General features: G+C 51.1%; 1 protein-coding gene across 1 annotated transcript in view; it reads right to left on the bottom strand.

Moving 5' to 3' along the window:
- CFAP43 (cilia and flagella associated protein 43) overlaps positions 1-12,305 on the bottom strand; it is a 126,427-nt gene that overhangs the window by 12,684 nt on the left and 101,438 nt on the right. The window contains exons 31-33 of the mRNA XM_078777100.1: positions 11,747-11,866; positions 1,046-1,153; positions 205-345 (exon numbers count right to left, since the gene is read on the bottom strand). Of these exons, the coding sequence (XP_078633226.1) occupies positions 205-345; positions 1,046-1,153; positions 11,747-11,866 (369 nt within the window). The remainder of the gene's footprint in view (positions 1-204; positions 346-1,045; positions 1,154-11,746; positions 11,867-12,305) is intronic.

Here is a 12,305-nt window from a genome sequence, read left to right as displayed (position 1 = left end):
AAATATCCCACGGTGCTATTCCCAAAAAGTAGAATGCAAATATTCCATGCTAACACCGGTGCCCCTAACAAATTCCAAATTTCTGCCCTGACTACCATTTGGAATACAACTGAAATTACCCCAGTGTAATCTTTTCTACAAGCACTGAATCTGCCATCGGGAGGAGTACCAGGCTTCGAGATAAGATATATATAAGGCAGACACCTTGTCTCCAGCAACAAGGTTGTTGTACGTCTCTCGAAAGTTTTCAACTCTCTCCTTGGCTTCCAGCAGCAACTGGGCGCTTTGCTCCTGCGGTAGCAAACACACCACAAGCAATGCACACGAGAGCCTCAGCCTTCTTGCCTGAACACAAAGAAAAAGTGATAACCGCACTAGACTGGATGCATATCAGCGATGAAGAACAAGGTTTGTCTCATTACCTGCACGACATGTGTCCAGGAAATCAAACTTTTTATTTACATGGGTCAGTCTCGAAGAATATCTAATTTTCAAGGAAAACTATTTCCTCAATATTTATATATATACTTATTCAGAGATCTAAAAAAATATCATTGGTGTTTCTTGGAGTATGAATGAATGAATGAATGATCGTTTTAAGGCCATTTTTCCCCGCTAGAGCGGGGGTTAGCCTTGCGGGCCCCATGACAATCATGGTTCCCTGTTTTGAGGCAATGTTTTTTTTGTTTTTGTTTTTAATGGCCGGATGCCCTTCCTGACGCCAACCCTTGTTCGCCTCTTACGATGCGCAGGGATACGGTGTACCTATTCTAAACCGGGGTACACACCGTGATCATTCATCCCAGCAAGCTGGTACTCAATTTGCCGACCTCGGAAGGATGACAGGCTGAGTCAACCCCCCTGGCGTTAATTCAGCGATCGACCGGGATTCGAACCCAGGTTCCGAGGATCCCAAGCCAGCACCCTAACCGCTAAGCCAACACCAGGCCAACACCAGGAGTATATTGTTTCAAAATCACAGAACTTTTCGAATGCCCCTTAAAATTGTGCGTATATTCACAGCAAACAGTGCAGTTTAAAATACCTTCAATTGCTTTTTCTGTTGTCCCATGAAATTAAGTTGTACTTCCCTGCAGTTCAGTTCATCTTCCAAGAGCAAGGAATTACTCAGATTGGCCAATTTCAACTCTTCCTGGAGAGGGACGCATCACACATCTGCCATCAACAAAATGATAATATTGTTATGAATTTGGTAGAGCAACATCTAGAGCTAGGTAGATCTGAATAGGTAGGTATTCGGCTGTCGTGACAGGGACTCTACATGTAATAAGTTCTTGATGTTTAGGCGTTTGTCGGGGGAAGATGTACGATTGTGGACCTACCTGGAGGTTCGAGTGTTAAATAGTGAGGGATTAAAGGTAACGCCCCTGTGAGTCTCACCTAGTAGTCAAACCTTTGTCCATTATGGCACTGCAAACCACATAAACATTAGTTAGGTCCTTAGCGCAACATTAAATAATTCCTTTCCCTGACAATGACTTCGGAATAAATGGACAGGAAACCAGGCCAAAAACACCGCCACAATTGGCCGCCACCGTTTACACCTCCAAGGCCTACAAACCTCGCCTGGCACGTGTTATAACACAAGCACCGCGGGGTCGGGGACGGGAGAGTGGAGCATGCCGCAGAGGGCGTGACCTGGGCGAGCCGGCGAGTTGGGAGGCTATGATTGGCTGAGGAGTGCGCCAATGTGACGTCATCGGCCAGAGATATTAGCGACGGTCGGACGCCATTTCGTGGCAGTTCGCAGCAGTTCGTGAGGAGTTCGGAGCAGTTCGTTGGCAGTTGGCACACAGCAGGAGAGTTCGTCGGAGTTGGCAGTTGGCACCGAACAGTTGGCACTTGGCTGCCAGGACTCCCAAAAGAGAGTCGAGTCAAGTGGAGTTCGCTTGCTTTGTGCAGCTTACGTTGAACCTTTGGTGCACGGACCTTGTGGAGATCGACCTCGTGTGGAGCCGCTGGCCTGCGTCGGACGCGTGGTGCTTGGAGCGAGGCCTTGTGGAACTTGAAGCGAGGGACCTCGTGGTGTGCGATCGGGGCTTGTGGAACTTGGAGCGAGGCCTCGTGGGTACATCGGGGCCGAAAGGAGCCGGGTGTTGGACGGCGGTCACCAAGACGACAAGGACGAGATAAGGCCGTACCCGCGAATACACTGATAAAACTAAAAGACGTGTTATTTTCGTATTCACCTCCCTCGTATCGTGTTTGATATCTGTTGTGTCTGGGATCCCAATTTAGGCTTATTCGATTTATTAGTATTACCGGCGCGGGCTTTTTCACTGTCTTTACTTATAAATAATAAATCCTTATATTATTTTCTGTATATATCTGAACGCAGTTTCGTGGGTGTTTGATTTTAGTAGATAAGGCGGCGGGCGGAGCTTTGCTGTGTCCGCCATTCCGCGCGTTTAACTTTGTGTTGAACTTGAATCCGCCATTGAGTTTTCGCCTCGGGAGTTAAAGTCTCGCAAATCGGCCATCCGTAACTGTGGTGTTAATCACGGTTGCGTAACAAGTGGTGTCAGGAGTGTAGGATTTGAACCCGTCGGACAATTTTTTTTGTCCGCGGCGAGACATCGACACGGTCGGGCGTACATTGCGCCCGACGTTCGAACGCAAAATTTTTATAGTCGAGGCGGAGAAATTTAATAATCAATCGGGCAAACGGAGCGCGATATCGCGTCTTCGTCAAATTTAAATTGTTTCAGGAATTATTAAAATAAATACACGCGCGGGAAACAATCTTCCGGAAAGCGGATGTCGGAAATTGATGAGATGGAAGTACGCAGCGAGGCCTCCGTCAGCGTCGGGAGTGAGCCGGAAATAAGGGAATTAGATGTCGAGGTGAGCCTTGGAACCTCCCCCGTCCCGAGCACCAACTTATCCCCCTCCCCTACCGGGGAGTCGGGAACAAGTGGGACGGCCCCGATAGATCTCCAGACCATAGTAAATTTAATAAATGCTCAGAGGGCCGAGGGTGAGCGAAACCTTGCAGAAATTCGAGGAATGAAAAGTGGGTTGGAAAATAGAATTGAAGGGATGGAAAATAAAATGAGTAAGGAAATGGATGGGCTGGAAAATAAAATGGAGTCCCAGGGGAAGGAATGTAGGGAAGGAATGAAGGGAATGAGTGATCGATTGGAGGAACAAATTGAAGGGATGGAAAATAAAATGGAGTCGCAGGGGAAGGAATGGAGGGAAGGACTGAAGGACATGAGTGACCAAATTAATGGATTGAAAGGGGAAATGAATGCTCAGAACGAGCAATTGGAGAGCAGAATTAATGCCCAAACAAAGAACATGGAGGGGCAAATGGATAGATTGAAGGAGGGTTTGAAAGAACAGATCGAAGGGATGGACAGCAAAATTGAGGGATTGGAGGGAAAAGTGAATGAACGAATGAATGAACAAATGAAAGAGAGGAATGAAAAATTGGAAGGAAAAATTGGGGAAATGGCACAACAGCTGGGGAAACGAATTGAGGGCATAGAAGGGAGTGTGCAAAACCAAATTACGGGCAGACTGGGGGAATTGGAGGATAAAGTAGAAACTAGGGGGGGGGGGAGATGGAAAAAGCCATAGGGGTGGCAAGTGAATCGATACGGACAGAATTAATGTCAAAAATAGAGGAGGGCGTGACCCAGGCTGTCCGGAGGGGGGAAGCGTTGGAGGGTCGAATTGATAAAGCAAATGGGGACCTGGAAGGCTATCGGGGCCGGGTGGATGCCAGAATGCTACAGCAGAGTGAGGAATGGGGACTGCTCAACCGACAGGGGGGCAAATTGGCCGAGGAGGTGAGGGGGTTGGAAACCCGCATAAAAGAGCAGGAGCAAGGGTTAATTGAGAAAGGCCTGTGGGGGCCACTAATGGATAATGAAAGGGTGAGTGATTTTATGCAGGAGCGACTGGAGATCTGGGACAATACCATCAAGAAGGAGGTTGGCCGGGTTCAAGAGAGCCTGAAGGAAGAGGTGAGTAGGTCGGTTAAACATCTTCAGGACCAGATTAAGGTGACCCAGGAGACCCTCACCACGAGCCACATTTGGACACCAGAGGCTCCGAAACGGAATACCCAGTTGGGGGGGTGTTTTGGCCCCGGACTGGATTTGGACAGGGAGGAATCGGGGAATAGAGTCTCTGGAAAAACAATCCCCCTCGTACATTTTGACGGATCAGGGAGCCTCGAGGCTTTCCTGACACAATTTGAGTGCGTGTCTCAGCTCAATGGTTGGGGAGAGCGGGAGCGCATGGGGAATCTGGTGGCGACACTGCGGGGGTCAGCCGCCGACGTGTTAAACGTAGACCCAGAGGGAATATTGACCAGCAAGGCCATTTGTGAGGCCTTGAATAACAGGTACGGGACAGGCGCAAGGTGCGACCTGGTCAGGGCACAGCTGCTGCATCGCAGGCAAAAGCCTAATGAGACGTTGCAGGAGCTGGCCCAGGATATATACCAATCTGTGAGGATAGCATACAGGGACCTACCAGCACAGGCGTGGGACAAGCTGGCGATAGAAAAATTTATGGCGGCTCTCCCTGATCCTGAGGTCCGGACGTTGGTGGAGTTACAGGACCCACCCACGGTGCACCGGGCAGCGGAATGCGCGGCGAGACTGACCTTTTTGAGAAGGTCGAACCGCGCATCGGAGAGGGCACCTGTGACGGTACGGCAGGCCGAGGTGCGGGATCAGGAAAAGCCAGAGGATGACATCGGGCGAATGTTAAGGGGAATCAGCCGCCAGCTGACAAATTTGATAGGGGGACAATTTGCAGGGAGCGAGTCACGACAGGGTGGTCCAGGTTGGCCATCGGGACGGCCTGATTTTTATCGGGCTGGGCCGGGAGAAAGGGGGGCTCCGCCTGGCTACCAGAGGGGTCCGTTCTTGGGGACTTGTTTTAGATGTGGGAGAAGAGGGCACAGTCAGAGGAATTGTCGGCAACCATATGGGCCCCCACCTCCTGACAGGCTTCGCAGTCCAGAAAGGAGGGGGCCCCCAGTAGGTCCACAGGTGCCAGACAGAGGACCACCACCTCCACCTGGGCCAATAGCGGTAGAGTGTGCGGGAAACTAGAACGAGCCGAGCATACGGGGCCATGCTTGGCTGGCAAGTGTGTGGAGAAGCGCCCTCCTTTGGTGGAAGTAGTGAATTGCGGACAAATTGGCACAGGTAATCTAAGGGTTAGATGCAAAATTGAGGGAGAATTTTGTGAGGCTGTGGTGGACACTGGAGCCAGTGACACCATTATCAATCCGGGTGTGCTAGACCAGAGTGTTGGAGGCTGGGACAAAATTGATAGGGTAGAAGGACACAGCCTTCAACTGGCTACGGGGGCAACGGCACCAATATTGGGACGCGGAGTGGTGAGGATGGAGTTGGGTGGCCTGGAGGTCAGCGTGGTTGTGTGGGTGGCGGGGGTGTGCGATCAGTGTCTGTTGGGACTGAGTTTCCTGGTGGAACATGACTGCCAATTAGACCTTGGGCGTGGTCATATGTGGTTGGGCACCGAGAGGCTGCAGTTAATGGGACTGGGGGATGACGAGGAGGTGCAGGGGACGTGGCTGGAGGTGCCGCGCACTGTGACCGTGCCTCCCAGGTCCGAGAGAGTCGTGATGGCAGAGTTAGCAGCAGGTGCTCAACACATTGGCCAGCTGGGGCTAGTGGAGTCGTGGTCCTCGCAGGGGACGGAGGAATTAATGGTGGGTCGCACCCTCGTAGACACCCGTGGGCCTATGCTGGCAGTCAGGCTGCTCAACTTGTCCGACAGCCCCCGCACTATAAGGGGCGGAGCCATCGTAGCCAAATGCAGTAGTGTAGTAGAGGTCACCGGAGGAGGTGGATCGACATGCTTGCCAGTACAGCCGGAAGGAGGGCAAAATTTGGGGAAATGTGATTGGTCAGAGGGAGTGCGGGACATGATGACACGCTCTGAAGAGGGCCTAACATCGGAGCAGGTAGAGACGTTGCACAATTTGGTTGGTAAGAACATGGGTGTTTTTTCTCTCTCCCCCGAGGATGTTGGACGCACGAGTCTCGTCAGGCACAAAATTAGTACTGGCGAGGCTCGGCCTGTTCGCCAACCGCCGAGGCGGCTCCCTTTCGCTAAGAAGGAGGAGGCAGAGGAACAGGTGAGCAAAATGGAAAGAGCCGGATTTATCGAGCCCTCGGTGAGTCCTTGGGTGTCACCCATTGTGCTGGTGAAGAAGAAGGACGGGACCACTCGGTTTTGTGTGGACTACCGCCAGCTCAATCATGTGACACTCAAGGACTCGTATCCCCTGCCAAGGATCGATGACACCCTCGATGCCGTTTCAGGCTCAACATGGTTCTCCACGTTGGATTTAAAGAGTGGTTATTGGCAGGTGGAAATGGATAAAGAGGCGAGGGAGAAAACGGCGTTCACCACAGGAAAGGGTCTCTGGCAGTTTGTCGTCATGCCCTTTGGATTGTGCAATGCCCCTGCCACGTTTGAGCGTCTGATGGAACGTGTTTTAATTGGCTTACCGTGGCAGACTTGCCTCGTCTATTTGGATGATGTATTGGTCCACGCTCCCACATTTGAACAGGCTGTCGAAAATTTGTCAGACGTATTTGGGAGATTAAGGGATGCCGGGTTGAAATTAAATCCGAGCAAGTGTGAAATTTTCAGGAAGGAAGTGACTTACCTGGGTCACGTGATCAGTGAGAGCGGCGTGGCCACTGACCCTGGAAAGGTAAAATCTGTAAAAGAGTGGCCCGCCCCTAAAAATGTAAGGGAGGTCCGAGGATTTTTGGGCCTCTGCTCGTACTACAGGAGATTTGTGGCAAATTTCGCGGAAATTGCAAGACCTTTGCACAAATTGACAGAGAAAGGAGCCAAATTTGTATGGTCAGAGAGCTGCATCGAGGCATTCAGTCACTTAAAACAACGTCTGGTGGAGGCCCCAGTTTTGGCATACCCGACGGATGATGGCAATTACATCCTGGACACAGATGCGAGCCAGGAGGGATTGGGAGCTGTGTTGTCACAAATGCAACAGGGAGTCGAGAGGGCTATTGCGTATTACAGTCGGGCACTTTCGAGGCCCGAACGAAATTATTGCGTTACCCGCAAAGAACTATTGGCCTTGCTGTCTGCAGTTGGACACTTTCACCCTTACCTTTATGGGAGGGAGTTTGTGATCCGAGTGGATCATGCCTCCTTGCAATGGCTCCTTCGGTTCAAAGAGCCGGAGGGACAAATTGCAAGGTGGCTTGAGAGGCTGCAGCAGTATAATTTCACTGTGCAACATCGGCCTGGCAAAGCACATGCCAATGCAGACGCTCTCTCTCGGCGCCCCTGTTGGGAGGCACAGTGTAAATTTTGTGATAGACAAGAAGCCAAGGATCCAATTGGGCAGGGCCAAATTGATGCATGCCTATATGCAGCAAAAGTGACCAGGCGAACTTTGCCACAACCCCCACAGGAATTGGGCGATGTGAATTGGCAAGAGAGTCAAAGGGAGGATCCTGTTTTGGGGCCCCTTTTTCATTGGCTAGAGGAGGACAAAAGACCCTCTTGGGAGGAGATTGCTCCACACGGAGCCCAGGTAAAGGCCTATTGGGCACAGTGGCAGATGTTGGGGTTGAAAGAGGGCTATTTGTTCAGAAAGTGGGTGACACCAATGGGTGATGTAGCTTCCTGGTTGATAATTGTACCCAACAAATTGAAGGAAGTGGTTATGGGGCACGTGCATGGGACTAGGACAATGGGACATTTGGGCGTGGCCAAGACTTTGTCCAAATTACGGCAGAGGTTCTACTGGGTGAATTCGGGCAGAGACATTCAAAATTGGGTGAGATCCTGCGACCTCTGCCGCGGTAAGAAGGGACCCCCACGTGCGCGCAAGGCCCCGCTCCAGGTGTACAATGTCGGGGCACCGCTCGAGCGGGTGGCAGTAGATGTGGTGGGGCCCCTACCAGCCACCCGCCGAGGGAATCGGTACATTATGGTGGCAATGGATTACTTCACCAAGTGGCCAGAGGCCTACCCATTGCCCAACCAGGAAGCCCGGCTGGTAGCTCAAGTTCTAGTTGAGGGATTCTTCTCCCGATTTGGCGTCCCAAGGGAGCTACACACTGACCAGGGCCGGAACTTTGAATCTGCCCTCCTGCGGTCGGTGTGCGAGCTCCTTCAAATTCATAAGACCCGGACGACTCCCCTTAGGCCTCAATCGGATGGGATGGTAGAGAGGTTCAACCGGACACTGTTGACACAATTGGCCCTCTTTACATCTGAAAACCAACAGGATTGGGACGAGCACCTTCCCTTTATATTGATGGCATACCGGACCGCCCAGCATGCGACCACTCGGTGCACCCCCGCCTTGTTGATGTTCGGTAGGGAGATGCGAGTCCCCACAGATTTGTTGATGGGACCGTCACCAGGGGAACCGGGTGAGCCAACTGTGGAGAGCTATGCAACCAATTTGAAAGCGAGCATGGAAAAGGCTCATGAGTTTGCGAGGAAGCAAATTGGGGTGGCTTCTTCGCAGATGAAAACGCGGTATGACGCTCGGGCTCACACACCTCGTTTCCTTCCCGGAGACCTTGTTTGGCTCTACTGGCCCCGGAGAAGGAAGGGGGTGTGCCCAAAACTCACTTCACCTTGGAAGGGCCCTGGGGTGGTGCTTCGGCAGGTGACTGATGTGGTGTTCAAAATTCAGATGGGCCCGCATACCCTTCCACAGATAGTTCACGGGGATAGATTGAGCTCCTACATGGGTCGGGAGGCTCCGGAGTGGATTGGAAGGGTGAGGGGGAAATTAGGTGTGGTGGATGACACTCTTGAACCTGACCAACCTGCAACTACCTGCACTTGAGGTGAGTGTTTTGAGGAGTACTGTCCCAGGCTTCAGGACTTGCTTTGGAAATTGGGGACATGTAAATTGGAGTTGGGAGGCGGGTGAGAGTGATGACATGGCCGGTGAGGGGATGGAATGGGAGCCACAGTGTCTTGTGGGTGGCGTATGTTTTTGTATTGTGGTTAGGTGTTTTGATGTGGTCGTGAGAGTGGAACCTGGAGAGTGAGTGATGATTATTGGAGATAATGAGGGGCGATACTTGTGCTTTTGGAAATGTGCTTTTGGAAATGTGTGATGGTTTAAATGTGAACTGGGGGATTTCACATGTGGCAGGCCATGGCAAGCCTTGTAACACCTTTTACACCAAGAATTGTACTGAATTGTGCTGAGTTGTGTGGAGAATTGAATGGCAGCGGGGGAGGAAGTGTGTTTTGGGGTCTTGTGGGTGGGGAAGGTGTGTGTGTCCGCAGGTACAGAGCAAGCTCTGAGGAGCGATGCCTGCGGGCCCCCCTCTGCGGCAATTACCCCTGGCAGCCGGTGGTAACTGGAAATTGGAGCTCGTCGGTGGAGGGTCTGGTTGGGCGCCGCGGGGTGAGGAAGTCCCCCGGTGACCCGTGTTGCTGCGCGAAAGCAGGAGGCAAAGGAGCCTGGTGTGTGTGGAGACCCTCACCGGCGAGGTAACGGCGGAAAGGGGCTGTTGGGCTGTCGTGGGGCCAAGAGGTAAAGGGGGGGGGGGGCAATGAACTTGTAAGTCGGTTGACTTGTTTTTGGGACTGCGGGCACCACAGCCTGATGCGCCCCCACCATCTTTTTGTGCGGTACCTCCCCGCTGCCTAGTTGAGGAATGCACACACACGTGAATGACATCAATGCCATGGTCCTGCAGGGGGTGTATTGAAATAAGTGCTTTGTTGATTTTTGGAAATGCCTTGATGACCTATGGAATGAGAATGAGTGGTTAAGGGGTCTGTGTTGCATGAATGTGGGCGAAATCCACCGAGCCGTGTCACTCACCTGTAACATCTGGACAGGGCCCGTGGAAATTTAGGGGGATGCATTGGGGATGGCCCCGCAGGTAAGGTTGAGTCTTGTGGCATCCACCGGGGGACGCGGTCTGTAGACCGGGGTATGTACAAAGGTTAGAGTTTTGAGTTTGGAAAGATGGTTAAGTTTTGTGGTTAAGTTAGTGTTGTGTGTTGTTTGTTTCCTCCCTCCACAGGAACAACGAAGAAAATGTACATACTTGCATGATGGTTAAGGGGTTCAGCATGTTAAGGAAGTGTAGGTAGGTAGTCCGACTCACTTCCCACAGCCCTTCCTGATTTATTTCATAGGTTAATTAAGTGTGTGACAGTAAGTGTTAAGGCTGGAATGGTAGAGCCTGCGGTGAACCTTGCAGGAGCTACGGTTCCAGGGGGGGGGGGGGGGCTGTGTTATGAATTTGGTAGAGCAACATCTAGAGCTAGGTAGATCTGAATAGGTAGGTATTCGGCTGTCGTGACAGGGACTCTACATGTAATAAGTTCTTGATGTTTAGGCGTTTGTCGGGGGAAGATGTACGATTGTGGACCTACCTGGAGGTTCGAGTGTTAAATAGTGAGGGATTAAAGGTAACGCCCCTGTGAGTCTCACCTAGTAGTCAAACCTTTGTCCATTATGGCACTGCAAACCACATAAACATTAGTTAGGTCCTTAGCGCAACATTAAAAAATTCCTTTCCCTGACAATGACTTCGGAATAAATGGACAGGAAACCAGGCCAAAAACACCGCCACAATTGGCCGCCACCGTTTACACCTCCAAGGCCTACAAACCTCGCCTGGCACGTGTTATAACACAAGCACCGCGGGGTCGGGGACGGGAGAGTGGAGCATGCCGCAGAGGGCGTGACCTGGGCGAGCCGGCGAGTTGGGAGGCTATGATTGGCTGAGGAGTGCGCCAATGTGACGTCATCGGCCAGAGATATTAGCGACGGTCGGACGCCATTTCGTGGCAGTTCGCAGCAGTTCGTGAGGAGTTCGGAGCAGTTCGTTGGCAGTTGGCACACAGCAGGAGAGTTCGTCGGAGTTGGCAGTTGGCACCGAACAGTTGGCACTTGGCTGCCAGGACTCCCAAAAGAGAGTCGAGTCAAGTGGAGTTCGCTTGCTTTGTGCAGCTTACGTTGAACCTTTGGTGCACGGACCTTGTGGAGATCGACCTCGTGTGGAGCCGCTGGCCTGCGTCGGACGCGTGGTGCTTGGAGCGAGGCCTTGTGGAACTTGAAGCGAGGGACCTCGTGGTGTGCGATCGGGGCTTGTGGAACTTGGAGCGAGGCCTCGTGGGTACATCGGGGCCGAAAGGAGCCGGGTGTTGGACGGCGGTCACCAAGACGACAAGGACGAGATAAGGCCGTACCCGCGAATACACTGATAAAACTAAAAGACGTGTTATTTTCGTATTCACCTCCCTCGTATCGTGTTTGATATCTGTTGTGTCTGGGATCCCAATTTAGGCTTATTCGATTTATTAGTATTACCGGCGCGGGCTTTTTCACTGTCTTTACTTATAAATAATAAATCCTTATATTATTTTCTGTATATATCTGAACGCAGTTTCGTGGGTGTTTGATTTTAGTAGATAAGGCGGCGGGCGGAGCTTTGCTGTGTCCGCCATTCCGCGCGTTTAACTTTGTGTTGAACTTGAATCCGCCATTGAGTTTTCGCCTCGGGAGTTAAAGTCTCGCAAATCGGCCATCCGTAACTGTGGTGTTAATCACGGTTGCGTAACAATATACTATATATAATGGACAATGTGGTATCTTCAGGGACTTTGTATGTCTGTTTTATTTATCTGTGCAATATATTTTATTTATCCACAAATGCAAAGCAAACTTTCCAAAAGGTCTTATTTATGACCTGACCGATACCTGATGGATTGCCATTTCTATCTTTCTTTTCTGGTCAAGCAGGCAGGTGAGACTCTTATCAAAGGACTGGCAATATTCGACGATGACAGATTGCATTTTCTTCAATTCATCCTGCAGGACCTGAAATACACAATCAGCCGTTCAGAATTTGAAATTAGCTGCCAAGCGAACAGCGTTCCCAACAACGGAGTGTTTAATGTAAAAAAAAAAAAAATAAAAAAAATCAAAGACCACTTGGACATGAGAGGTGCACAGTTCCGTGCAGCTGCAAGTGCCAACCCTAATCACCGTGGCACTACATGTCCAACCATCCACAGACAACTAGATGCATTACACTTCACATTACACCAAACAGACACTACAGCGACATCCTTCAAAACATCGCCTACCAATCACCAACAACTAGAAAAAATACATCCATACCTACCATCAACGTAATAGGTAACACAGGCCCAAACCTCCACCCATAGGCGACGAAGAGAAATTACTTTCCAGGTCTGATCGTGTTCACATTTCCCACCTCCCAGGTCTGGTCGGATACCACCATGAGCTTTTACAG

This window comes from Myxine glutinosa, chromosome 5 (genome assembly GCF_964187855.1).
Source record: "Myxine glutinosa chromosome 5, kmMyxGlut1.1, whole genome shotgun sequence".
In the NCBI taxonomy this organism is placed as follows: Eukaryota; Metazoa; Chordata; class Myxini; order Myxiniformes; family Myxinidae; genus Myxine; species Myxine glutinosa.
The sequence above is the reverse complement of the archived record's forward strand: the minus strand, read 5'-3'. Positions and strand labels throughout refer to the sequence as shown.